At 36.8% G+C, this 27,990-nt stretch overlaps 1 protein-coding gene across 3 annotated transcripts in view; it reads right to left on the reverse strand.

Moving 5' to 3' along the window:
• Positions 1 to 8,127: 8,127 nt before the first annotated feature.
• Positions 8,128 to 27,990, reverse strand: part of CAPS2 (calcyphosine 2) — a 30,432-nt gene continuing 10,569 nt past the window's right edge. For 2 of the 3 annotated variants that reach the window (XM_075721179.1, XM_075721170.1), the window contains 11 exons: positions 24,648 to 24,715; positions 21,634 to 21,753; positions 20,424 to 20,498; positions 19,446 to 19,541; positions 19,245 to 19,338; positions 17,233 to 17,348; positions 13,023 to 13,099; positions 11,240 to 11,394; positions 10,605 to 10,724; positions 9,457 to 9,553; positions 8,128 to 8,303 (listed from right to left, as the gene is read on the reverse strand). In XM_075721179.1, the coding sequence (XP_075577294.1) occupies positions 8,128 to 8,303; positions 9,457 to 9,553; positions 10,605 to 10,724; positions 11,240 to 11,394; positions 13,023 to 13,099; positions 17,233 to 17,348; positions 19,245 to 19,338; positions 19,446 to 19,541; positions 20,424 to 20,498; positions 21,634 to 21,753; positions 24,648 to 24,715 (1,194 nt within the window). Of the gene's footprint in view, positions 8,304 to 9,456; positions 9,554 to 10,604; positions 10,725 to 11,239; positions 11,395 to 13,022; positions 13,100 to 17,232; positions 17,349 to 19,244; positions 19,339 to 19,445; positions 19,542 to 20,423; positions 20,499 to 21,633; positions 21,754 to 24,647; positions 24,716 to 27,990 lie in introns of those variants that run through there. The other variant, XM_075721187.1, reaches the window with a different exon arrangement.

Consider the following 27,990-nt stretch of genomic DNA (forward strand, 5'->3'; position numbering starts at 1 on the left):
GCTCATAGATATGAGTAGCGAATGCACAGTCTACATTAACTGCTGCCATCAAATACTCTCTACAGCCCAAGAGCACAAGTCAATCTAACAAATTATCAAAAAGACTGTCTTTGAAGTAAAAGTGCAAAGGAACAGTTTGAAGTCCATGATCATTTGGAACTAATACGGCTGCTGTTTTTACTACTCCTTTCATTTTAGTGAGAGAAAAATGCAGTTAAGCCAAAAAGGTAAAACTAACAGGTTAGTAATCTTGACATAATCCTGACTAGTGTCTAAAGCAACCTTGTGGTCTGCTCCTTCAGGGTGAAAAGCAGTTAATGATTTTATGTATTATTCATGGTAGTAAATTCACTGCAGAAATTAATACAGTAGTAAGTTAGCCAGGGGGCTGAAGAAAAATCTCACCTGGTAACAGTGCTCTTTCACTATGTTTACTGAACAAAACCTTTCAGTTCACCAGATTAGAGACAGCTTAATTTGAGTAGAAGAGGGAGAAACAGAGCAGCAGAAAGTAATAGCAGTCCTACATCTTGAACATTATTGAAGAGAAGCAAGGTTTGGCTTGGGAATTACAGTGAAGTAACCATAGACTGAAGGCGATCTACCTGCACTTCTACGTGTCAGACAGTAGCAGGGATTAGTGTGCATAGCAAAATCTAATAAAGATAATGTTTCAGCTGAGACAAAAGATTTTCCATATGACATCAAAAATAAGCAATGACAAAACCTATTCTAATAAATACCTGCATACATTATTATATTACATTTATTAATTACATAAGAGACCATTTACATACAGTGCCTGAAAAGAGCTGCTGTTTGACACCTTAAATTTTGGTTCAGCTTCCCTTTATTCTCCCCCCTGCTCTTAAAAAAAAAAATCATTGTTTGGGTCGTCTTTATTTTCCATTATATGATTCCATGTGGATGCTATGGATTCCACTGACATATATCCTATGAAGGAAAACTAGGAAGGAGAAATAATACTTCTAGTCTCAGGTAAAGCTGATGAGAGCATACTAGCTATCTGAAAAGAAGCATAACCACAAAGCTCCCACGCAACTGAGACACTCAAGGCTAGGTTTTCCACCAGGAACATAGAATCATATCTCCTAGCGTGACAGAACTTCACCATTGCTCAAGTGAAATGATGCAAGAAAAAGCAGCTCTCGAGAACAAAGGGTGTGGGTTAAAACTCACCACAACCTCAGCAGTACTTAATAACATCAGGTTGTTGCCAAAAAAACCCCACCAACCCCAAACCAAACAAAAAACAAAAACAAAAAACCCCACCACCAAAAAAGAAGAGAGAAAGAGAGAAACACACTGACAAATAAAATCGGTAAGACAAGTCCCTCACTGGCAAGACCTTAACCAGAGCGTTGTGCATGTGTAGGGCACAGCATTCAGCACAAGAAAGGCACCAACTGGCACTTAAGGGAGAATAATGAGAATGAACTAAACATGTCCAGTTAATGTAATTTTCGTAAACAGCCATCTTTAACAGACTTCAGATCAAAGCGGATGTAGTAATAGTATTCAAAGCTGTTGCATAAAGAAAGGATGCGAAAGCAGAAACAGTAATCAGCTTAAACTGTAGCAAGAAAGATTCAGGTTAATCAGTAGGGAACTTCTAACATGCAGTGCAGTGAAGCAATAGAACAGATTACCTGGGAGTATGGTGGAGTCTCCATCACAGATGAGAAGGCGGCACACACGCTATTTTTTCCAGATAATATAGGATAATGGAGTAGACAACCTCGTGAAATCTCTTCCAGACTGTTTTCTTCTGACTGTATGTGAAGGAAGAGTATTTACAGTGACCTATAATACTGGGTAGGCTTTTGTTCACGGCTGGCATTCCAGAGGGAAGAGTCAAAACATATGAATGAACAAAAAAAAAAATATTAAATCAGTAGTGATGTCATCACAGCTACTGTTTGCTTTTAACTGCCCCACCTCCTATCCTCTCCCCCAGGGATTTTTGTTACTGGATGTTACTTCATTTTTTTATTTATTTCAGAAAAGTCTTTAGCATTATGGCTGTTACTGAAGCTCATTTCCAAGAAGGATGCTCCCACAAGAAGAGTGTTTGGAGGCATATACAGATAAAATAGGAAAAAGAACACAAAACTCACATAGTCTGAAGGAAGGGGGAAGGGTATCAGCAAAGAAACACAAGGAATACGGAAAGTTAATTATCTGGCACTGACAACTAATTCCCTTCTCACTGTCTTGGTTTTAATAAATAAATAAACTAACTAACTTTCCTGAGTGCTTATTTCCCTATGGTTACTTGAATCTATGCAACAATAATATCTAGAACAGATATTTCTCAAAAGCATATGAAACCCATAAAAAGCAGAATATTATAACTTGGTTTAAACTGTGTTGCTGTATTGGGCACTTCCAAACTGCTGGTGTTAAAGGGGAAAAAGAAGTTAAATTGTAGCATTGCTTTGACCTCTGTTGCTGTTCCCTTTGGTCATGAAACACTGAGAAAGATTCAAGAAAATTCAAGAATGTCTAGTGGATGAAAACAACTGCAGTATTCACAACCGAAACCTGCAGTTAATCATTAGCATCTGCAGGGCAAATACTATTGTCAAAAGAAATGACTTCAGGGGAATAATTTTACCAGTGTGAGTGCAGGATTTAATTCATGCCAAGACAAATCACAGGATCCTAGAATTAGTCATAGGAGTCATTAAGTGTTCACTACCTGACAGAGGTTGTATGAATATTGCTTTAAGAAACATCACTGAAGCTACTATTTTAGCTTCCACTGATTTTAACCTGTGCTTCCCTATAATGGCCTAGGGTTTTCCCACATGAAGTGTAAAGTACTGGAAAGCAGGTACAGCCCATGGCATGCTCTTCCCAAAGCGAGTTTTGGGAGGGCCTTGGCCAAAACTCTCAAAATAAGAACATGTGCAGAATTACCACCAACAACCCCAGAAATGAGACAGATAAAAGAAGACACCAGAACACCAGGAGGTATCATTGGAAGAGAGTCCTTTTGAACCTGAGTTAAGCAGTTCCTGCTGAGTTTCTCTCCCAACTTACAACCGCACGTGAGATGCGGCATAAAATAGAAGCACGGGGAAAAGACGGGGAAGCAGCATCCCAAATCCCTGCTGCCTTCCTGCTGCCAAGGAGCTCTTTGCTCTGCTTTTTCATCTCCCCTACTGCCCCTAAGTGCTAGCATTTTACGTCTTCTGCCTAAACCTTTCTTCGTGTCTTCTCTTTGGTTTGTCTCTGTCCAGCCTCTGCCCTCTCCATTACGCTTACCTCAAGCTAGACGGTACGAAGGGGCTGACGTTTTGAAAAGTTGCTATAAAGACCACCTTTGCCACGAGAGGGACAGCCCTTGTCTTCTAGCCCAGCAAAGGCACATGGGTAGGTAGTTAAATGTCTGCAAGACGTCCGCTTCCCACAAGCCTCCCCCCACCAAGGGTTATGAAAGGAGCCCACCGCTGCAGCAGCCAGAGCCCAGCCGCGAGCAGGCAGACGCGGGCACCGGGACCGAAGCAGGCACCTTCGCCTCCCCCAGCCACCAGCTTAGCCCTTCTCCCAGCGCTGGCGCGGGGCTGCCTGCTGACCTCGGCTGTCTAAGAGGAGAACCTCTCACGTCTTTCTAAAATTATTTCTGGTACGCGGAAGGAGTCTGCCAGAGGTTCCTTTCAGACTACTGAAAAGGGCAGTTTGAAAGCAGGGAGAATCCTCATTAGTTAGATACCTAGACAGCACACCTTCTAAATACCATTTTTTCTACCTTTTCCAGAGTCTCTCAGGTTCCTCTTTTCTCCTAAAACTGGGAGGGGAAATAACAGCAAAAGGTCAGAAGACACGAGCTAAAACAAACCACACAAGCCAGCAAAAGATCCTAAAATACTAAACATTTTTCATGAGAGTGCAGCCTGGGAGGAGGGGGGGAAAAAAAAAAAAAAGGGGGGGGGGGGGAACCAAAATCAAGCCACAAAGAAATGGCTATTACTTTTCTTATTTTGAAGCTGCTTCTCTGGGGATCCTGGGCACACAAAATTCTGCCGGTAGCAACAAATACAGAAGTTTCCATGCACAAATCCAATTAATTCCATCCAAACTCTAACACATGAGTGAGTAGGAAAAAAGCCAGAAAACAGGTACCCAGAATACTATAAATTCCAGGTAAACACAACAGATGCTATAATAAACATTAAGAAACCTGTGATAAACAGATTCACACACTGTCCCCCCCGCCCCCCAAAGGGTACTTTCTATAATCTTTAAGCCTCTAGTTCCCCACAATCAAAAAGGAGTGCAACAAAAGTACAGGAGCCACAAAACAAAATATTTCATAGGGTTATCATGTTAGGTACCATCTTACCACATTTCTTTCCTAAATACCTTCCAGTTCTGTTAATATGCTGAAATGTTCTCTGTGGAAAAAATAGCCTAAATAGTTCTGGAAGGAAGCATTGCTTTCCTCTTTCATCACTGGAGATGCCTCATGATTACAACAGAGGTCTTCTGACAGCTCCTCAAAGACAAGATGGTTAATTCTGTACTTGCTTTTCATGTTGTTATCTCAGTCTCTAAATTGCTGAGTATGAAGGAGAGGAAGGATAAATTATTAGAGTAATATGCAGAAAAAAGGCGTGTGATTTTCTACCTTACCTTGTTCTGCCGCAGAAACTTACCTACTTTGTTTTTCTATGGACTTAACAGACCAACACATGAGAAATCAGTTGTAGACTTTCACTATCTAGAGATAGCATGCTCAAAAAAACCCAAACCCAAAACAAAACCCAAAAAACCAAAACACCAAACAAAAAAAAAGCCCCAAAACCAACAACCAACCAACAAACCAAATAACCAAACCCCCCAAAACCCACAAGACCAAAAAACTGAACAGGACTTCCATACACACACACAGTGGTAGATACATTTTTAATGTTTTTGTTTTTCTGGCCCCAAACACCCACAAAATTTAATCAGCTGGTAGTAACTTTTATAGAAGATAAATGAACTTCTGGGTGTGAATCAGTAGAGATCGCCTCCTCTCAGCAACAAAGCTATCCCAGGTGAGTATGCCATATTTCCATTAGCTGACAAAGTGAAGCTACTGAAGGTTTGCACGTGTGCCTGGGTTTTGCTTTTTAAAAATGCTCTTGAACATTCCAGCTAACATTGCCAGTGCATATTCATTTGATGAAGCGGTCACAGACGTTGAGAATGAGGACGTACATCAATCACTTCATTAACTTCCACTTGCCTTCTGGGAGTGTGCGCATCTAACAGGAACAAAATATGTTTGTAGCATAATGCTCTTCTGATATTCTCAGTTTACAGCAGGTTTCTAAGACTTTTTAGCAGGAGTGTAAATCAGGGTGGCATGAAGACAACTAGTTTTATTAAGCAGTGAGTTTCAGGAAAGAAGCTATCCAGCTTCTGCGAGAACACCACTCCTGGCTAAGAACACATCCTAATTCAGAAAACATGGGCAATTTTGAGAAAGGTAGCAAATGTAGAAAAAGTTTTGTCCAAAACACATGTAAAGGCAGTAAACCCCACTAGACACGTCCAGAAAGTTTTAAAGCTACAAAGCGTTGATCAAAGAAAAGGATTCAGGTTCATAAAATGTTTACTTGTAAAGAAGAGCAAATCAGAATGCAATTGATCAGAGCATCGAGACCATTGTTAATGAAAAGAAGTCAGACACGACAGACCCTGGTTTGAATACAGTTTCTGTGTTTTTCTACTAACTGTAAGCATGGTGGGCCAGCCTTGGGTAGAAGTTGCTTTGAATTCTTTGTTACCATATTAAGTTTAGACAAACAGCAGGCAGACGGAAAACTACTTTTGTGAACTCCATTAAAAACTCAACATAGACATCATACCTGATGTTTTGAGACAGCCACTGATGCATAACTGACCTCGTAGTTAATAGAAATTATATACCTAGCAGGTTTTACATAATTACCAGAGTACCTACTTGTATTTTCATGAAATTTCTGACCTTTAGAATTTATCATAGATTACCCTGTTAAGGATCTGTCTTCAGATTAAGAAAAAAATGCATGAATACCAAAGCTATGGAAATAATGTTCTTGTAACAGCACCTCATTTTAGTGATAAGAGCAAAATAAAGAAAACTTAATTTTCAGCAGATGTGACCTATACAGCCTCTGTTGATAAGCAGGCTGACTAAGGATACATCCACTTTCATCAATTTTTCTATTCCATAGGATAATGTGGAATAATCTTCCTAAAAGCGGCACAAAAAATTTAAGCATTGCAAACAAAAAATATGTCAATACCTCATTTCACAATCACTTTTCACATTTATTAAGCTGAGCTACCATTTTACATGTTGGTACAACTCCTAAATGAACAAGTCTGATCTAGGTGATTCTTTGAAACAAACTGATAAAAATGCCACTTGACATTTTTCAGTTATTTTTCAGTTATTTGAACAGACACATTAATAAGCAGACCCCTGTAAGTTGCCCTTCTCAGAATCACCAATTCCAAGAACACTAATTAACAAAACTTTTCCAGCAAGAGAAATTCCAGAAGGAACGGGGAGTAAGAAAATCGTAATAAGCCACATCAGAATTCTTGCCTAGAATAAGCATTGATAGAATATGCCTTTCTCTGTAAACTAACACATCCAGACTTTTGCAGCCCCAAAAGAACCCCCCAATATCCCTCATTTGAGGATTTAGAGCAGAAATTGCAATTCTAGTTACAAGTGACTACAGGGCACAAACAATCAAAAGATAACAATGCACAAGCTATTAGAACACGAAAGTGCTATATCTAGAATAAACCCGTCAGCCATAGAGGGACCAAAGTCCCTCATTTCAGCATTCATTTCAGCACTGTCCTTAAATTTCTATGAAACAAAAATTCTGTCTCAGAGGAAGGTTCTGTTAACCACAGACTATAAAATTCAAAACCAGGCAGACAAGCACAAAGAAAACTAATATATTTTAATTGCATAGGCTTAAGAAATGCAGTTCAACATACAGTTAATTTTGGTGACAGGTATATTGAAACCAAAGGCTACCTATATCTCTCTATATATAATTCATAACACATTTTTTGTTTCTTAACAGAAATAATTTTACAGAATTAACAAGATGTATTACATCGAAAAGCACATCTGGCTGCGTATTTGAAGTAGCAAGGAATATTTTAATTCATGGTTTAATTTTTGTTGTGACAGAAGTGGGGGTTTTGGTTTGGTTTTGTTTTTTTCTTTTACACTTTTCTGTTTTATACTTTCAGACTAGATAGGAAATGCTACATATCAGTTTGACAAAGGATACCATTGCTAAGTTTTAGTTTAAAAAAATCACAGCAACAGAAAATACAGAAACCAGGTATTTAAATATAAATTATTTGTTTTGAAAGCCACTTAGCAAAATACAGGAAAGGAAGAGGTGCATTACAAAATATGTGTGTGTTTATTAAAACCTTTGTGATTCAATGCTCAGCTTCAGATGCCTGATAAATAAGATCAGTCAAGACGGTCCACATAGTAGTTCAAAGGCTAATTGGTGTGAACATCTCTGCACTTTCAGTACTGCAGACATCCTCAAAGTTGGAAAAGGATGACCTGCTCACTTTCAGGCTAAGTACCAACATAAGAAACAAGAATCGAGACAAAGAATATTATAAGAATAAACATATTATTTTTATAAGAATAAAACTCTGAAGAAAAGCTACCATTGGTACCTATACAATCAAATTTAAAGCTTTTCACAGTGCATCATAAAACTAAATTTTCTCTTGCACATACCCCTTCATGCCTTTTAGTTTCTAATTCCTTCTTATTTTAAAATAGGTCATTTCATTCTAATATCAAGTAAATGACACCTTTTGGTACGGGGAACAGCCTTTATTATTTCCAGTGAAAAGGAATGAACAGCATTTATATTTAAAAAGTGGTTAGCATAGCTCAACAAATGCTCTAAGAAATTTGCCATGTATTATTCTGAAAGCATCTAAAATTTTCAGTCCCTGAAATCAGTTTAAGACACTAATTATGAAGTAATGCACATCAAGACTAAATCCTCCCTTATTAAGCTCACTCCTTGTTTAGAAAATGTCTCCTCTTCATTTTTGTCATCTTGCACTCTAAATTCCCCAAGGGTTCCTTAAGATATTGACAAAATCATCATCAGCCATGATTCCAATACTTAATCCTTCATAGTAATCTTCAAACTCAGAATAGGACACTTCATTGGGGTTGCTGCAAGACTCTCCTAATGTTTCTAGAAATGACAATTTGATTTCTTCTTCTGTAGCTTTGCCTGTGAAAGTATATTTTTCCATTAAATATATGATAGCACATGATAGCATTACATATCAACGGAAGTATGAAGCCACAGTCAATTTCAATGAACTATGAGATCAGGAAGAATTTTTTCTTCAAATGACTCCAAAAACTGGATAATGCGTTTGGAAACTAAAATTTTGGTAATTCAGAAGTTACCTTGTAATAAAGCATATGTTTAATGTAATACAAGTTCAAAGTTCTAGGAAAGCCTTAAGATGCAAGTTTGCATTCGAAAAGTGTTCTGCAATTGACATGTGCGTTTTAGTGATTATTAATTAGTGATTAAATATTATACTTAAGATGATTTCATAGCATTGAGGAAAAAAATGGAAAAAATATAGCATTATAGCATTGGAAGAAATTGCATGTGCAACATCCCTATACCACCAAGTGTCTTCATGTGTTACCATTAAAATCACTGGCAATACAAAAAACACCCTCTTCTACAGGTAAAACAGAAAGGGTCAGGACACTAGGGAGACTTTCACAAATGACTAGTTTGGTACATGGAGATGTTCTTTTAGAAACTGACATACAAATATTTAAATTCCTATTTTTTTCAATGGCAGAGTTTAAACATTTTTGAGAATCCTGAAAAAATAGTGAAGATACCAACACTTCCTCTGTAAAAGATGACAATCCTGTCCCAGAAATAAATGAATAGTTTATTGAGAAGGAACTTCAAGTGCTGAGTACACTCAGTGTCAGTTGGAAACCTTGCATATTTTGATGGAAAACAGTAATACGAAAGTGAGAGTATCCTCCTAAGTGAAAATTACTAATATTATATGTGTCACTGATCACTTGCACACCAAAGCTGAGAACTAATTACTTAGATGTAGTCCTACACAGGTAGGGAAAGGAACTCCTCTGCGTATATGCAGTATTTGCAACTGGATAAAAAGCAAGTATTAAAATTGCATATATGAACTCCATTATTATTTATAATCATATTCCAGATAGACACATTATAGGTCATCAGAGGGAAAAAAGTTCCCTTAACAGCTCAGGTCTAAGCCAACATGAAAACAGTTTGTATTTGCAACCAGTTTCTGGACCTGGTATATCTGCTATTGAGATGACTTCAGTAGTTACGGATTTTATTTTTTTTTGTTCATGTGAATTACCTGCCAATACTAGAGGATGTTTCTTTGCACAGTAACATTTTCTGATATCTACCATAGGCACGCTCCCAGTTTTGTTGAAATCTAGTTTCATATAAGCCTATAAGGGAAAAAAAATTCATAGAAGCATATAAGGAAAAAGAAAAAAAGTGGAAAGATGGAAAGATCAAATGTATTTAACTACCTAGCACATACTGTTAGATCTTGCACAATGGATTATGTCAACTTACCTATTTTATGTAAGGCACCAGATACCAGAAAATTATTCTAGATTATGGAATTTCATGATTATTTTATCTCAACAGCTTTTACGTCAAATGTGGTCCCCTCACCAACTCAAAAAAATTTGTCTTCTCTCCAAAATTTCTAACTCATCCTTAGAATCAGAAGTTAAGCTGCTTCCCTTCTGCCTCTTCCAGTTACTAAGATTCCTGCGTCATTCTGACAGGCCTCAACACAGCCTCTTCAGCACTGCTAACAGCAGCTTCATTTTTATTTCAGTTTACTCAAATACACATGCTTGATACATAAGGCTAGGAGAGTCAGATCTTCCGTGATTAGAAGTATGAAAGTATGTGTACATTTTTCTTGATTTTGATATACAGTTGCTACTCTATTGGCTGGTTTGTAATCACCATTTCATACTGCAAACAGCTTCACATTATATTATAGACATATAACAAACGGCATTTCAAATATAGGAAGTCTCACAAATATAATAACTCTAATTGTAGGTCTCAAAGGAAGCAAGTATTATTGCCTCTATTTCAGACACTGAGGAAAAAAAATCTGCACACAGATACAGTGATCTGCCAAAATAAGGAAACAGACTTCTGGAAGAGATAGTTTCAGGGTGCCAGATGCTTTATACACTGGACTGAAGTGTAAGAATAGCACACATATGCATAAACTCAAAATAATAAAGGAATTAATTCTAGAGTTCAAAATCAGCTAATTCAACAATGGAAGAGCATGCAGTCTTCTAATTTATGTTTATTTTAAGAAACTGATCTGAAAGTTTAAAAAGTCAATTACCAGATGCACAAGTCAAGAAAAACAACAAAAAACCCAACAACCAGAACATGATGAATAAACAGCTTCAAAGTTAGACTGCAAAATATCTACACCTAGAATATCTGCAAAAAACTTACTTTTCTTACAAATGCTTTCCGATATTCATTCATTTCTCCAAATACAGCACGAGTAAATTCTCCGTAGTCGACCTTACCACTCTTGCTATCATCAAGAGTAAGCCATAAAGATTCAAAGTCCTGCAATTTAAAAATATTTTGCCAAAGTTCTTCACTATGTCCTAGAACTAAACAATTGCTATAATAGGAAATTACAGTATTCTCACAAAAAAACAACTTTCAAATCAAAACTGATGCAAAGATCCATCGAAGTAATGCAAGTCATCATCGGTCACTGATGACCAGAATTCACATTATTTGCAGTTTTGATTAGCTGTGGGCTGTTTTTAAAACATAATATATAAAATCAAGAAAAAAAGATAAGTAAATAGCATCATATAAATTATTTTTAAAAGGTCAAAAAAAGAAAAAAAATTGATTGCAAACCCACTTGCTGCACATTTTTAATTTTTTTAATTTTAAGGATTTCATATAGGACTGAATGCAGAAATGCCAATATACCACAAGTAAAAAAAAAAAAAAAAAAAAAAAATCGCAACAATAGCTATTAAACTATAGATTTAAGCAAAGAAAGGAAGCGATTCCATACATTAAAGTAAGATAATACCCATGATTACAGTTTCAGCTAGACTTACCTCTTCAGGTATTTCCAAACGGAATACTTTTAGAGCTTCTTTAAAGTCTGCCTGAGAGAGAAAACCATTTCTGTTCTTGTCTACGTGTCGGAAATACTTTCCTAAGCCTGTTATAACCCGAACTCCTCTTTTACTTAGTGTGTCTCTGAGTATACCTGAGGATTTAGAGAAATAAAGGACACAATGTTTACCTGAAGTTGGCCCCATGCTATGGAGCTGATATAAAAGTAAACCACAACTACTTACGATACTGCTGGTTAAAATGACACATACACACATCCAGGCTCCCCTACCTTTGGTGAGAGAACATCAGTTCAAAATGAAACTATCAGTTACTCAACATTTGAGTAGAAATCATATAAAGAAGCAGCAACCAACATCTAACAAAACATCTAAAGAGATCACAGAGGAAAGGAAGAATGGATATTGCCCTTCATGTGCTCAGACTATAAAACTGCTTACTTCTGCTAGAACTGATTACATACCACGATTCAACATACGAAGCAATTTAGGAACACTACTTTGGTAATTCAAGCATTCCATTATGGGACACACAGTTTATCCTTCATTGTACAAACACGTTAATTACATGTGAAAACACGAACAAATGTAAGTAATTCTGCAAAATCGTTCCAAAATTATACAGAGAGAATATTTCTATGGTAAAAAAATTACAGCCTTATCAAAATCTCTGGATAGCAGGGTTTACTTTAGGGATACCTGAGCTTCCCAGCATACTCTATTAACAGAAATCATCTGCTGTTATCATAGTATATCTTCACATTACTTGTATCTACAATTATAAAGCAAAATGGGGGGGGGGGGGGAGGCAGTGAAAGAAGAAAGTTTCTTTCCAGTAAAGTTCAAATTCAGACGTATCTTAAAATATGTCTTGAAGTATACACCTATAACCTTCTTCCAAGCCACACCAGCAAACCTTAGATGTAGTCAGATAATTGAGAAATCAGTTTGTGTCTATTATGCAAGGGAAAACATGGAATAACTAGAAGATTAAAAAATATCACTAATTTATTATTCCAACAATTTTTACAAACTTAAATGTCCAAGCAGATTTTAGTGACCAAAGACTGACTAGTTGAAACAGGTTTAGCTAATGACAGTAAATAGTGGAGATTCTACATGCTGGAAACTGTTCAGTTCAACAGTTCTTGCTGACCGCAGGTTACAAAGATAACACACAGCACTGCATAAACATCTTCCCATAATTTTAAACACAAAGCTATACCTTTGTCCTAAAGAGTGTAGGTAGGAACCTGGTAAAATTTAAGTACACATTCCAGAGTATACTACTCAATTGTACTCACCTATTTTAATAAGCATAATATTGAAACTATCAAAAACAACTTATCAATGTATAGAAATAATGGCCTAAAGAAGGATCTAGCACAAAATTAACTGAAGAAATGAGATTGCGTTTGTACATTTTGCCAGTAACTTTTTAAATTTAATTTAAATTTAATCAGTGTTATGCTTCAGCATTTTTTCAGAGATTATGTCAACACAGAGATGAACATTTTATTTATTGCATTCACAATTATTCTGTACTGTCTCCATGATCTTTAGCCAGACTGTTTATTTAAAGAAAGAGAGAGAAGAAAGTATTCTTATGATTGATTTATTCTGGTATCAGATTCTAATAATATTCTGGTAAATATTTAACTTTTGTTTAATTTAATTTATAATACTACTATTGTTCTTTGCGTTGAGCTGTAAAGATAGAGATACAGAAATCAAAATTAAATGGATTCTGGTAGACACAAACCTTGAATCTTCTTGAAAACTCTGCTGTCATCGACCACTTGCTTGGAACACTCTTGCTTGAATTCCACAGAAGAAGCCCTAAAATAATCAAAATTAATCTTGATTGGTGAAATTACATGTAATATTACTGTATACAAAACAGCTGTAGAAAAAAACTATTAAACTTTATATTTAATTCTTATACTACCCTTATAAGCATAGTATCCAATTGCTTGAGTTTGAGATGGCAGACACAAAAGCCTTTGCTGAACAGCTGCAGATATGCAGAAATTCCTTTCTGATGATATTCCATTAGCAGCTCCTCTACTAATTCATTAATCATGGATAATTCCTCCTGTGTGTAAAATTTCCAGAAATTTATTTCAAGACAGTCCTGATCTTCAGCTCAGGCCACCAGAACAGTTTGTTAAAGCAACTACATTTAGTTACCAACAGGAAAATAACATGGAGTAGCTACAAATCCCTCTTTAGAAGAATAATAGCAAAGGTGTAGACCAAAATCTGCATCAGCATATCTTAGGTATGATCTAGGAATTATGGTTATATTTTGCATTTTGTCTGGCAAGTGATTTCCTTCTGAGAAGGGCTTCCCAGAAACCCCCATCATAAATTATTATAGAAGTTGATAAAAAACAAAATACTGTGGAAGAACCCATTGGAAGGGGAAAAAAAAAAAAAGTCCAATAATTATTTTAATCATAATAGGAAGGCAAATGCAAAATCACTACTGTCAAATTTGAGCTGCTTTCTCACCAGTGCTTTGCCTGGAGTACTCCTTCTTCTTTCTGAAGCCAAAGACTTACCTCTCTGCTGTCTATTAAGACCTTTTATCTCTACTTTGGGTACCTCCCATTATTAAGTCCCTAAAAGCTTGTCCATATTAAACCACCTAAACTGGAAAGTCAACAGCCACCTACAGAGGACAGTGTACTCTCTCTAAAACACATGTAAACCACAAAAGATTCATAGCTTGTGACAGCAGGGCATAGCTGCTCCTGAAAACCTGTAACAGACCTCTTGGACTGCACCTGAGCAGGATTCTCTGTGAGTACAGTAATGGGTGTAAGAGGACTCAATTCAAGAGTTTTGCACCAGAGAATACGAAGTTCAGTAACACCCCCATTCAGAAGAAAAAGACAGACTTCGCAATCTGAAATTTAGTCACTAATGGAAAGAACACAGAGAGAGATCATAAAAAAGAAACAATCTGTTCCACCACAGGTAGCAGAAAATCCAAAATTATAACCCAGTGAGCAGGTCTTTGTTCTGAAGCCTTCAGAGATAACATTGGATCAATTCCAAATTTCACAGGTTTAAGATTAGCAACAAATGAAAGAAAAAGCTGTTTACCAGAATGATAGGCTTCTGAGATGTAAAATGTTTTACATAAACTATGTGAAATTAAACTATATTGTTTTTTATTTCATGGAAACCTTGTGGAGAGGGAACAATTAGCACTAAGCATCCTACAACTATACATTCCTTTAACAAATTACATTTGAATTTACTGTTTTATGTACTATTAGCTCACTATGACTCCTTTGCAAAGCTTTCAGTGTAAAGGGACCTTAAAGTGAATATTACCGTAACTGAGAACAAGGTTCATGCGTCTAAACGCTTGCAGAAAGAAAAATAATAGTTAAGTTGTTCTAACAAAAGTAGTCTTCAGATAGTGAATGTATTTAATTGAGATTCTGTTATTGCTCTTCCTAGTCAAGAAGGGATTGAAACATCTGATATATGAGTAGAGGCCAGGAGAGCTAGGACTGTTTAGCCTGGAGAAGAGAAGGCTCAGGGGATCTTATCAGTGTATATAATACCTTACAAATACCTGACAGGAGGGAGCAAAGAAGATTGAGACAGGCTCTGCTTGGTACAGCCCAGTGACAGGACAAGAAGCAATGGGCACAAACTGAAAACAGGTTCCCTCTGAATATCAGGCAACACTTTTGTACTGTTAGGGTGATTGAACACTGGAATAGGTTGCCCACAGAGGCTGCACAGTCTCCATCCTTGGAGATATTAAAAAACCCAACTGCTGCAGCCCTGAGCAACCTGCTGTAATAAACCCTGCTCTGAGCAAAGGGGTTGGACTAGAAGCCCTCTTGAGGTCCCTTCCTGTGATTCCATGATTTTATGAAAATTTGGACCTTGTAACATCTACTATTGGCTAACAAAGTTTGATTATTCAAATTTTGGTGAGGAGTGTATTTCCAACACTGCTAAGTAACTTCCATGTTCAGACAACACAGCAGTGCACTAAATTTTATACCAAGATTTCACTTGTGCTAAGAACCAGTATACACACAATAAAAGCCATAGCATTCTCCTTTTCCCATAGCATTCTCCTTGGGAAACTGGCAGCTCATGGCTTGGATGGGCGCAGTCTTTGCTGGGTAAAAAACTGATTGGGTGGCCGAGCCCAGAGAGTTCTGGTAAATGGAGTTAAGTCCAGTTGGGGGCCAGTCACGAGCGGTGTTCCCCAGGGCTCCGTTTTGGGGCCAGCCTTGTTTAATATCTTTATCAATGATCTGGATGAGGGGATTGAGTGCACCCTCAGTCAGTTTGCAGACGACACCAAGTTGGGTGGGAGTGTCGATCTGCTGGAGGGTAGGATGGCCCTGCAGAGGGACCTGGACAGGCTGGACTGATAGGCCGAGGCCAACTGTATGAGGTTTAACAAGGCCAAGTGCCGGGACCTGCACTTTGGTCACAACAACCCCATGCAACGCTACAGGCTTGGGGAAGAGTGGCTGGAAAGCTGCCTGGCCGAAAAGGACCTGGGGGTGTTGGTAGACAGCCGGCTGAACATGAGCCAGTAGTGTGCCCAGGTGGCCAAGAAGGCCAACAGCATCCTGGCTTGTATCAGGAATAGTGTGGCCAGCAGGAGCAGGGAGGTGATCGTCCCCCTGTACTCGGTGCTGGTGAGGCCGCACCTGGAATACTGTGTCCAGTTTTGGGCCCCTCAATACAAGAAAGACATCGAGGTGCTGGAGCGTGTTCAGAGAAGGGCAACGAAGCTGGTGAAGGGTCTGGAGCACAGGCCTTATGAGGAGCGGCTGAGGGAACTGGGGTTGTTTAGCCTGGAGAAGAGGAGGCTGAGGGGAGACCTTATCGCTCTCTACAACTACCTGAAAGGAGCTTGTAGTGAGGTGGGTGTTGGTCTCTGCGCCAGGGGAGGTTTAGGTTGGATATTAGGAAAAATTTCTTCATGGAAAGGGTTGTCAAGCATTGGAAGAGGCTGCCCAGAGAGGTGGTGGAATCACCATCCCTGGAAGCATTCAAAAAAACGGGACTTTGGGACATGGTTTAGTCTAGTCTACCCTTAATTGGTTTAGTGTGGACTTGGTAATGTTAGGTTAATGGTTGGACTGGATGATCTTAAAGGTCTTTTCCAACCTAAACGATTCTATGATTCTAAAGCCAGAAACCCCAGAGAAAGATGCTTCATTCCCTAGACAGTTTACTTCTGTATAGATATTGAGATGAGAATATTACCATTAAAAATAACACATACTCAAAGGTTAACCCTTCACCTAACCATTTTAAAATGTTCTAAGGAATTCCCATGTTTCAGACTATGGAACAACATAATTTACTAAAACATATTTTGAAAGATCAAGTGCAGAAATCCTGTCGCAGTTACTGAAGTCTTCACCATGTGGCAATATCTGGAAGAATAAAGAATGAAGGGATAGGAAGAGGAAGGAAAAAGAAAATACAGAGAGAGAAACCTCCAATTCTTCCCCTGCCTATGTTCAATCACTTGCGTTATCATGATTGATACAAACTTTCAACATAACCTTCACAAAAGATTCAATAATAATGTTGATCACCAAAAAAAAAGCATTTTCCCCAGAGTATTTTTAGTTCATCACATATGAAAAGTTTCAGTATATGATTTGAAGTCAGATATTTTTATATACAAATAAATAGGACAGTTTCATAATTTAATTAATTCTTATTTTAAAATTACTCATTATTCTAGAAAGTTACTGAATTATAGAACATCCACTAACATCTATTACTAATTTCTCTATGATTCTATTACTAACTTCTCCTAACAACAGCCTAAATACAGATTTTTTTTGTTTGTTTGTTTGTTTTTAGCAGTATAAGTAATAAGATGTTAGAAGCTCTTACTAAAAAAAAAAAAATCTTTTTTGCTTAAGGAAGGAAAGGTAATTTGAAAAACAGTTAGCTGCACTTACTTTAGAAAATCCATAGCTGCTTCATCAATACTTATCACACGAAGGGTGAGAACTGAGCTCTGCTTAACACTTTCTGGAAGGTTATGATCAACACTTCGGAAAGTTAGGTTAGCTCCCTGTTGGTAAAGCATACAATGACTTACAAATAGGTCTTGTATTTCATAAAATACATTCTACAAGACTTTCAAGAGGTATGATTGTTAGAAGCCTTGGTATGAAATGATGAAAAGATGTAGCTAAGGTCAGTTAACCTTCTTAACAGAGCCTTTCTAGTACTAAATAAGAACAGCTACAGGCTCCAAGATACCATGTTATCCTCTACATAGAGGTTTATCTAATAAGAGGGCCTACTGTTGCCTAACCTACAGCCGAGAAACACAAGACTATAGATTGTTGTTCCCTCAGCCAGGCTCTACTTTTGAATTTTCCTTTTGCCTTCATCCCTATGGGATCCAAAACTCACTGGACCATAGAAGAGAGTCACAGAAGGTGCCACATTGATTCCATGAGAGCAAAGTTCTCTCAGACTAGAAGAAACCCTCCACAGTTATGTTGAATAATCTAAAAATCATACTTGAGATAAACAAAAACCTAAAAAGTAGCCTTCCCAAATTCAAATCATCCCTGCAGTGTTTAACTATAAAGTTATTCTTTTAGAAATGCTAGATTCCACTAATAAATATTGAATAAAACCATGTTATTAATAGCATAGAGCTCTATTACCCAGTATAATCTCTTCCTCTTCCCTTCAAGTTGGGGACAGAGGACACATCTCATGTATTCTGCAAAGTTAAAGATGCTTTTTTGTTTGGGAAAAGAGGGAAGGGGAAAGAAAAGCAGCAAACTAAAAGCAAAGAATGCTCAGAAGAATAAAAAAAAAGCAGTAGCTCTAACTGTAATATCCATGCAGGCTTCGGTTATGAAACCTTCAAAACTCATAAATTAGGAAGGAGACAGAGACACTGTTATTGTGCAGGTGTCTCAACCATTTGGACTTGTGAGAGATTTGTTTATCTTAATGTCAGCCCTGAAACCCAGTTTGCAGATACAGAGATTTACAGATATTACATCATTCCAAAGAGCTATCAAACTCAGTATCAGTACGCTTTCTTGATGGCTTTAAGACACATCTTTATTCAGAACACATTTCTATCTGCACGTTGTAAAGACACATATGACAAAAAAAACCAAAAATTCTAAAAATTAGCTTCAACCTCCATACCATAAAGAAAGTAATCAATTTCATCTTGGAAACTCTTATATTGTAGCCACATGTAAACAGTTAGGATTAGGCAGGTGATTAGACAAATCACTAAAAAATAATGTTGTCTTCTTTTACTTTCAATGCTTCATTCAAACACAGTTTTTGCTCTAAACTTAAGACTTGCAGGAGGTTGTAAAGAACTCTGAAAACACTCTGTACGTGAAAAACTGCTCAAGTATTTATAAGCCAGGAACACTTAACCCAGTACAGAAGTACTGAAGATGCAATATGATTTGTAGTCGGTCATCAGATTAGCCAGTAGATGAAGTTTAACCATTGTTTCAAAAGCTCTCTCTAAACAGCCGGTGGTAAACATTTTCAAACTTCAGGTTAAAACCAATTAACCTGCAATTTCCTCATGTTTAAAAAAATATTTAATCATTGCCTCATGTCAAAAATGCCAGCAGACCTTGCAAGGACTATTAATTTTTAACAAGTATTTCGGTCTACTTCATCTTCAGGACTCTTCTTCCTGAGTTGTCATTTTGCCTACAAAAAGGTCTACACTGTCTGCAGTCCTGTGCCCTCCAGTGGGAAAATTACAAACTACAGCTTAATCTGAAGCCAAAAATGGAATCTCTGAAACGTGGGACAGCAAAACAATCCAGACTCTTGAAAATCTTTACTTTGAAAACGTTACTGAAGGGAAATACTTTTGGTCTTCCCTGAAAGCTAGATCACAGTTTTCAACTCGAATATCTAAATATTACTTCCAAAATTTACTTACATTCAACAGAAGAATACTTACAATATAGAAGTCACTAAGATCATAAGCTTTTCCCTTCTTTTGTCCACGTTGATGTTGATAAACTCCCTTCTGAATGAAAGGCAAGGCATTTGTTCTGTGAAATAATTCAAAAATTATATTAAACCAGTTAAATGTATTTAAGTTTCTTAGATACAGTGGAAGATGTTTTCTAAACCCCTTTTTAAAAGTAATTTATCCTACCTATTTTTTCCAAATTGTCGAAATTCATACACAGTAAGGGATCTGTCACACGCAAAAAAAAATCCAATCAACTCTCTACAAGCATCGCGACCATTTCTAGAAGGAAAATTGAAAAGCACCTTTATGTTTTTGCATCTATATAAATCCAATTCAACCCAAACATAAATAACATTTCTATTTTGGAACATGCATTTTCTTTCCAGTTTTTCATATTGTACAATCCTTTTCTTTGTAAGGGGTATCTATTTTCTCTAAACCACCATGGAATTCAACTTGTGGATTTGGACACATATTTTAATGCAATATTCCATTCTCCACAATGTTAAAAACACTTTTCAAGGTTTCATGTTTTAGTATACCAATGTAATTTTAACTCATTAACTAAAAAATTACTTACACCAAGACTACTGTGTTCATTATGCTATATGAAGCTGTGTGGCTGAATCCTCAGCTATGGCTAACAAGTATACAGCTCACTGCTTCAGAAAAGCACCACTTTCAGAGCTGAAGAATATGTTTATGTCACTGCTAGTCAATTCAGAACAGTTTCAAAGATGCCCTAAACCTGCAAGTTTAATACATAAGGAGCTACAAACAAGACACAAAGCTATCCTTTCCATTCACAGTGGTTGCACATACTAAGACAAGGCTAAAATAAATTTTAAACTGAGGTACAACAGCTAAGAGCACTATTTTACACAGCCCCTATGCTAACTGTCCTGCACAGAGCTACGGGCCTGAAGGGAATGTAATGTTACTCATGCATCCGAACGCTGTACAATGAGACTGTGAAGCCACTATCTATCAGACATGTCAAAATTTGTAGTATACATATATGCATATATATACCCACAGAGCACATACTTTTTTCTAAACATAGGGAACAGAAAGGTTCAGTGCAATTAATTATTTCAAGAGTGTAAAGATCATCATTCATAAATTCATAGAATTGAAAAACTTCACAAAATTTGCTGTTACCTCGATATAATCCTACTATCAAAGCGTAGCTTGTTAGAAAGCATGTTTTCAGTTAATCCTGATTTGGTCCTTATTCTGTGAAAATAATGCAGCATGTTAATGATACCTATATGCTGACAGAGAAGTGTTACATAAAAATCAACTGTTCCAAAACAGCAAAAAATGTGAAATACAGTATCCTTGGCAACTGGCTGAGGAGATGATCCCCTCATAGTTGAATTAGAAAGCAACTCAGAGTTGTAAGGTGGAAGGTGTTCTGTAATTATATGAGAGTACATTCACAGAAGGCACATATATGAATGGGATATTTTGTTTACATACACTTATATCAAGAATTAAACCTCTACCACTCACCACACATCCACCAATCAATGTGTTTTCTTGAAAAGTACCCAGGCTGGAGCTTCTTTACCCACCTAGATATTTTGTATTGGCCATATTACTAGTTCTGGAAATGGACATTTGTCCATGTGATGGGTGCAAGAGCTTCAGACTGGTTTTGTTGCCTTTTTTTTTTCTTTTTTTTTTTTTAAGAATGCAAAGATGACATTTGTTGAGAACGACTTTAGAGCAGGATGCTAAAACGTGCAAAGCAAGAGATGCTTGCCCGAACACTGAGAAAAATCAATGGAAGAAAACTCGGACCTGCAGATTCATTTAAATTTTATGGATCACAGTGTTTTCTCAGTTTTTCTTAAGCCCTTCGAGTTACTATTTCAATGCTCACCATCCAGGAATGACATTTAAATGCCAATATGGTTAATTATTGCAGCAGAAATCAAAACATGAAAGAAAAGTATGATTATATTGTGAAGATCTACATTAGCATTTACGGATGCATATTTATGCAATTTTATGTGTCACAGGATAGGAATCTCTAAAAGGATATGACAAGATTGCAAGCATTCAACAGCTCAGAAAAGGCTGGCAAAACCCTGTGATGAACAATATCAATATAAGCTTAAGAATGTTCTCCCAGGTTTTATAAATTTTATGAATCAGTCATTATATACAGAGAATCCATGTAAAAAGGTCCCACTAGGCAATTATAAGCATGGGGAGGCTACAAAAAAAGCCTCACATGAAGCTGGTGGATCTAAGCCAGAAATAAAACATCTGAAAAGGCAAACAGGCTTTGCAGAGCCCCAAATAATAAAAAATACAGCAGAAAATGTATTTCTAAAGAAAATGACCGCTAGAGAAAACTTACTTTGTTTCATGCAGCATTCTTTTTCTAAAACGCATTGGTGCTGTCCCAAGTCCCAGAAGTCCATGAGCTTCCTTATAAACATCAGCACGCATGGATTGCTCTGGGTCACTTATAACAGCTCTGACCAGAAAGAGCAGGGAGAAGCACTCTGACTATTAGTAAGTTTGAATTTCAGATCTTACATATTCTTACTCAGGAAAGAAAACATCCAAGAATAACACAGCAATAAAATCTTGGAGTTATCCATTATTTGTGGGCTTATTTTTTTGTTTGTTTTTAAAAATTCTGAAGTCGATTATTCAAAATCAAATATATGCAGTAATATTCTGGCAGTGCACTACTATGTAGTAACTTTACATGTATATATATTATTTAAAGTATATTTCATATATGTATATATAAAATAAGTTTTAGGATTACAAAGGGAGGGTTTTTTTTTCCTCATTTACACTATTTCTGTAAATATTCCATCAGTAATATTCTTTACCAATGGCTCCCTCCAAAATCAGTGATAGCAGTCACTAGTACTGGCCACTGACATCATCCAACAAAACCACTGGCATTTCCTCTCCCAAAGCACTGACTACACAGCCCATAGGAACTCAAAGTCCCATCAAGCAGACAAGAAATCATATAGATGAACTGGTTTCTGAACATTTTGATACTCTCTGTTTAACAAGTAAACAAAAGAAGAGACCCTTTAAAAATACATTAGATTCTTTTTATGTTATTGAAATGGTTCATAACCAGAAGGTGTCCTGGTTTCAGCTGGGATAGAGTTAATTTTCTTCCTAGTAGCTGGCACAGTGCTGTGGTTTGGATTTAGTAGGACAAGAATGTTGATAACACGCTGATGTTTTAGTTGTTGCTAAGTAGTGCTTATGCTAGTCAAGGACTTTTCAGCTTCCCATGCTCTGCCAGGTGCACAAGAAACTGGGAGGGGGCACAGCCAGGACAGCTGACCCAAACTGACCAAAGGGCTATTCCATACCATATAACGTCATGCTCAGTGTATAAACTGGGGGCGGTTGGCCGGGGAGCAGCGATCGCTGCTCGGGAACTGGCTGGATATTGGTCGGCAGGTGGTGAGCAATTGCATTGTGCATCACTTGCTTTGTATATTATTATTGTTATTATCATTATTATATTGTTATTATTATCATTACTATTTTACTTTATTTCAATGATTAAACTGTTCTTATCTTAACCCAGCAGTGTTTCTCACTCTTACTCCTCCGATTCTCTCCCCTGTCCCATCAGGGTAGGGGGGGTGAGCGAGCGGCTGCGTGGTGCTTAGTTGCTGGCTGGGGCTAAACCACGACAGACGGAAAAAATAACTTTGCACAGCTAATATAGTTTTATAAACTTGCTCTCTATGCAGATCCATCTTTGCACACATCAGTTACACGGATATAACTGCAAGATTGCCTCTACAAAATAATAATAATAATGAAAAAAATCTATTAAAGGAAACACAAAGGTGTTTTTTTTTTTTATGCAACAGTTTTGAACTAATCTTCCCCAATTAACATCCTGCTCTGTGATACCAATTTGTTTGGCAGTACTGGCACAGTTATATTTGGAATATAAACAGAGGTATTTTTTAAATTAAAAGTTCACCCTGATGCAGCTGCAGCACTACTGAATATTGTTTTGACACTGTCAACAGAAGGGTTCATAGTAGGAGAAGGAATACATGAAAAAATAAGGCAAAGCAGCTGAAGGAGGTTAAGCACAGAATGAACATCCATGATCCAAGATGCACAAACCTGTATATTTAATCCAGCATCAGTAGGATTGAAACACTGCAACAACACCAGCACATTTTTAAGATAATCTCTGTAATCACCTGCTTTCCTACATCTTTGTAGAGATAGGACATGGGACAAGCATTTCTTTGAAAATTGGGGATTTCTGCACTGAACAATTCCATATTTTTAATCCTGCTACAATGACACTTGGAATTTAACACTGTGTTTCAAGTACAATCTTGTTTCTTTCATGCAACTTTCTTGATATCTCAGCTTTTAAATAGTGTAAAAGCATTTTAAGACTTTTAAACAATACAGGTCATTTAAACTGCAATTGGAATGGAAACCAAGAAAAAATAAAATGTTGAAGTGCAACAACATTTCAACCTCAAAATCTTAAGATCTCATGGGCTATAATATCAGTACAGATGACTACAGAGATTGTAAACCAAGCACAGAATGCAACATACTATAAAGCTATCCACAGATAATTTATAGCAAGTGTAAGGTAACATGAAATTACATTAAACTAGCTTGCAGCATCCTATATTGCTATAACCAGACAACTTGGATAAAGCCCTGAATTATTAAAGCATGCTTAAAAATGAGAACAAGTTTATGGGAATAATAATAAGGAAAGATATTTTTACTATACTCATCTTTACCTGAAAGTTATTTTTTTCCCCTTAACATATAAAGGGATCTTTCTGCATAGAAGCAATGATTTCTCAGAGCTAAAGGGATAGCAATGAAGTTAGGAAAGCCTTCCTGTACAACCTTGATCAACTTGATTCATCATTGTGCTTTTTCTTTCTACCTGTCCAACATTGGTATAATACTCCTTTACTCCACAGGGATGTTGTGCCAGTATTAATGAAGGAATACTAATGAAACTGAGATTCTTAGAAAAGAAAATAAATACTGAAGAAGTGTAATTTGTAAGAGCAGGCATCCATGTATTTTGCTGAGGTGCAAGAGGGTTATTTCTGAGAACTAATGCTATTGTAAAGCTCTTAAAATAGGTTCAAGTATAAAATTAAAAATTATTCTCAGAAAAAAAAATTATCTTACACATAGCTTTAAAGTGATCTTTTAATTTAAAGTAAAAAGACTTTTCATGTAAAGATTTTTTGCAAATAACAACACTATGTAAGACTTGGAACAAGATGATCAAAACAACTCCTAGGCAAGAAAAGCCACACAGTCACAGATCTAAATTCTTCTGTAGGAAAACCAGAAATTTTATATTATAAATTCACTTACCTAGATAATTGATCCACCATCACTTGTTCTACTACAGCCTGTTTTCTCCTCTCTGCAGCAACATCCTCCTGCAATGAAAAACTGACTGAGAGAAAATGAAATATATAGCACCAGACACTTCAAATAATAAATTACCCTTTACGATAGCATTCAGAGGTCACAATCTTACTGATGTCAAAATTAATCTTTTTTTTCCTCCATCTTTTTGAAGAGTTCTATTTGCATAGCAAATAAACAAATAATATTCTCTGCTATACACTCAAATTGTCTATGCATATAAGTTGTCAGTAAATATGATAATTCTAATATTTCTGTTGACAGACAGCATCCTTATCTCTGTACTGTTTCCAATAAATTCTGTAAGTACAATAGAGCCTGAGGAAACTCACACTATTCCAGGTTTCATGGTTGACAAAGATTCCAACTCAGAGAATGACGTTTTACCTCCAGCAATATTTAGTGAAAAAAATTCTTTTCAGACTTAATCGCAACACACAATTTTTATTTGCTGCATGCCACAATAATTTTCTGCTGAGACAGGCCAATCTGAAAAACCTTTCAGGAAATATCATCCTAAGGGGGAAGAGGATTTAACATGATCTTATTATTATTTTTATTAGAGTAACACTGAACCATAACCTTGTGCCATTCACTGTAAAGTGCTCAGGCGATGATCATTATTTGTTTCATAGAAAGAGAAACCAAAGCACAAGAGAATGCCCCAGGACAGCATGGAGGCCACTGGCAACAACCAGGCCCCAGCATCTCTCTGTTTTATCTTCCAGATTTCTGAACTTTTTCACTGCACTTAAATTTGCTTTTTTTTTTCCCCAAAAAAAATTGTTATATATGAGAAAACAGAAATTATTGTTACTGAGGGGGTTTATGCAACATTTTTGACAACTCTGTAGGCATTCTGAAACTGAAGAATTAAGATATTTTTCTGATTCGTTATTTTTTCCACACAATTCTTGTGTGCAAACCGAATTCTAGATAGATCAAGCCTTCCCACTGCTGAAGAACAACCGAAAGTTGGTTCCTAGACACCAGGTAACTGTAAGAGATAATCCCTAATTCCACAGAGATGTTATGGGTATAATTCACAACGTTCAAGTAAATACTGATTGGCACTAACAAAAAAAAAACCAAACCACCCAAAAAACCCCCAAATAAATAATGTAACATCAGACTAGCTGGTGTTTATTCTGAACTGATTTTAAGCCTTAAAAGATTTCTGAATTACAGGACATAGGGGGCTTTTTAGCTTGATTTTTTTGCACCTATCAGAACTACAGCTGCTTTATTCCCAGTTCCTGAATCTTTGCCCATTAACTGTCACAACAGATGTATTAAAAAGCATTATGTAAAGGAAGGCACAGTGATAATACTGAGCAGTGTTTGTTAAAACACAACATATTCCATGGACTCCAGCTTACAGAGCCAAACGAGCCAGCATGCTGAAAAGAACCTGATTTTTAAAGGAAGAAACATTACACCTTGAATGTCAATCGAATGCTAGGTCATTAAATGTACTCTTCCATGGAACAGCTTCCGTTCAGCTCTTAGACAAAAGCTCGACTGTGAATTTACAAAATTGCTGAGACAAACATTGAACTTGCAGCAGCCCACACTGTTTAAAAAGTAGCAACTCTTGTTCACAAAATATGATTATACAGAGAAAACCAACCGTCTCCCCCCAAAACCCTGATGTTATTATATATAGCATCTATTGGCAATCACACACGTATTATAATCTGTCTTGAACAAGGGAACTTTCATCCCAAACTACAGAAAAATTAAAAGAAACTCTACTTTAATATTAGAGGTTTTGATAATGATTACAGTAAAAGGAAGTTTTAACATTGTGTATTCTTAAGCAAATTTTTAAAACTCCTTAAAATCAAATTCCTACAATTGAGGCAATGTATACCCAATGGAATTAATACACAGTTACTACTTCAATTTTTTTTCCCTTATTCCCACCACTATCGGAAGCTTGAAACTGAGAGAACCTAAGAGATACTCCTGGAAAGAGACAGCCAGCCTGTGCAACCATGAGTGCTAATCAATAACAAAAGTGCTTCTAAAGGTCCCCATGACACCTTGCTCAGATGCCTGCTGGCTTCCTTTTAAAGCATACCAGCTGCAGTGTACCTGTTATTTTGTGGTCCTGCACTGCTCCCTTTCTCAGTGTTTTCAGCTTACTTGATTTAGCATTAAGTAGTTACTCTAATGATACTTCAAAACTTTCTTCCATTATCTTCACCCTATAGTATAGATTTTTAAATTTATTCTAAAAATAACAAACAGGAAGTTCTTCAAGTTCTTCATAAAAGTACTTTCTGAAAAGATTTTCTTATCATGAAAATGAATAGTGACCTCAGTAGTGCAGCATCCATGTTCACTTTGACGAGACTAGAAATCAAATAAATGTTTGCAATGATGCAAGATTCAGTGCATAGTGATGAGCAAACAAAATAAAATTATTACTTTTACTATCTCATGAAATTTCTCATGGCTTGGTATTCCATGAGAAAGTTAGAATGCTAACTCTGTTCAACAATACCTTTAAAAAAAACAGTTTTGAAAGCCATCACTCTGCATATACAAATACCGAATCATGCAACATCAAATCTCAAGGTTCATCATCATTGTAAATAATCCTAAATTCAAGGCTTAGCCTTAGATGGGCAAGACTCCTATTGTTCAGTCCTAAATAGAGTAAAAAGCTTGTCTGTGTAAGAAATTAAAGAAACGTATTAGATACGTCCATACAAGAAAAGTTTTAATTCCCCTCTATGCATGCTAATGAGGCCATACTTCTTTTCAGTTTTCAGGGCTCCCTCCTTCCCAAGATCAATAGGGCTGAGAGGAGTCTGGAAAGGATCTAACAGAAGATTGGAGCCAAAGCAACTGAAAGGAGAGGCTAAAGGGAGCTTGGGTTTGTTTAGTTTGCAGAAGCAGCAGCTACGAGGCATTCTGAAAACATCCTACAACCAAAGGGAATTTACAAAGACGACCGAACCAAACTTTTTTTGACAGTGGCCAACAGTGTAACAGGAGGCCAAGGTTACAAACTGAGCTTTGGGAGGCTTGGTATGGATAACAGGAAGAATTTCTTCACAAGGAGAGTAGTGTATCACAGGAAGATGTTGCCTAGAGATGCTGTAGAAACTTCATCCTTGGAACTTGAAGACTCAGCCAAAGCAGTGGCTGACCCAATCTAATACCCACAGCAGAGCCTGCACAGCTTACAAAGCCAGTTCTCATCACATACTCCATTTCAGGAATTAATGCGGGAAAACAGCCTGTTTACTCTAGAAGCGCATCAGAGTAAGAGCTG

The sequence above is a fragment of the Pelecanus crispus genome, chromosome 1 (genome assembly GCF_030463565.1).
Source record: "Pelecanus crispus isolate bPelCri1 chromosome 1, bPelCri1.pri, whole genome shotgun sequence".
Lineage (NCBI taxonomy): Eukaryota > Metazoa > Chordata > Aves > Pelecaniformes > Pelecanidae > Pelecanus > Pelecanus crispus.